The following is a 1,303-nucleotide window of genomic DNA, read 5'->3' on the forward strand; positions in this document are numbered from 1 at the left end:
CACACACACACACACACACACAGACACACACACACACACACACACACACACACACACACACACACACACACACACACACACACACAACTATAAGTCTATTATAGTGTTAACAGGCAGATTAGCTGTACTAGGATCTGCTCTAAAGAGGATATTATTTATCCTATTTCTTCAGACAAAAGAAAAGCAGAAAAGCTCCACACAGACACACATCTGTCATTGAGTCTTTACAGGTCTTAAAACATTCACTCGCACTTACACACATGCATGCACACGCACACACACACACAAGAAAGAGTCATAATGACCACAACACGGATGCAATTAAAATAAGCTTAAATTTGAAACAATGTGTGAAAATATAGAGGGGGAAATCAAACAACCATGAAATTAAGTCAGGTAAAAAAAAATCCCAAATTAAATTTAAATCATTAAAAACATATATATGTGAAGGTTTTTTCAACAGCTGCAGTCAGGAAAATGTGTAGCTGTCTTAGCTGATAATATTTAAAGTGATATTTTTGTTTTATACATATTGTAATTTAATGCATTCTTTGCTTAAAATTGCAAATAAATAAAAGGCCAAAAAATGCTGCCAAACTGCATGTCTGTGCGAGATAAACTGCACAATGTAACGAAATATGTTCAAAAGTGAAGCTGATAAGACTTTATGATTAATAAACATGTTTTAAGTTGATTCTTCCTAAATCTCTTCTTTGCTCATTTATCAGAAAACCCAGGTGTTTCAGAAGAAGCAGGCAGAATGAGGCTGGAGCACCACTGTACCTCCTCCAGGTCTCGGCCCATAGTCGACCTGTCACACTTCAAAGGAAGCCGCGTTACAGCACCCTTGCAAAAAGAAAAAGGAAGAGGCTATTTTAGAGATTTAGTTTTAGAATAAGTGCATACACTAAAATGTTATTTCTGTCTTTATTTATTTCTGTCGTTTTAATCCCCCCCTGAGTTCTGCTCTGCGCCTGGGTGGGCATCCCCAGATCCTCAGGTGAGGACTGTTTTTTTACGAGCTCTTCAAAATCCTGAAGTTAGTTCCCACGTTTCTTCGACTTGAAGCAAGGAAGAAAACAAAATGAAAAAAAAAAAAAGCCGCGGCCTCCGGCTGCTGTGTTGTGGAGGAAATATCCCTGATGAGCCAATTAGGCCCGCGGTATCACTTAACTCCGGAGTTTTTAACTTGCGAGGGTCGATATTCAGAACCCCGGCGTGAGGAGGAGCGAGGTTAAATAAGGCTTCGAATACATATATATATTTCTGTAATGCATGGAAAATAATTAAACTATTATTTGTG

The 1,303-nt window shown here is 38.3% G+C and overlaps 1 protein-coding gene across 1 annotated transcript in view; it reads right to left on the minus strand.

The window, feature by feature from the left end:
- bnc2 (basonuclin zinc finger protein 2) overlaps nt 1-1,303 on the minus strand; it is a gene marked incomplete at its 5' end in the record, with an annotated part of 95,594 nt that overhangs the window by 89,474 nt on the left and 4,817 nt on the right. Inside the window, 1 exon segment of the mRNA XM_014007775.1 lies at nt 784-846. Coding sequence (XP_013863229.1) covers nt 784-846 — 63 coding nt within the window.

The sequence above is a fragment of the Austrofundulus limnaeus genome, unplaced genomic scaffold (genome assembly GCF_001266775.1).
Source record: "Austrofundulus limnaeus strain Quisiro unplaced genomic scaffold, Austrofundulus_limnaeus-1.0 Scaffold44, whole genome shotgun sequence".
NCBI lineage: Eukaryota > Metazoa > Chordata > Actinopteri > Cyprinodontiformes > Rivulidae > Austrofundulus > Austrofundulus limnaeus.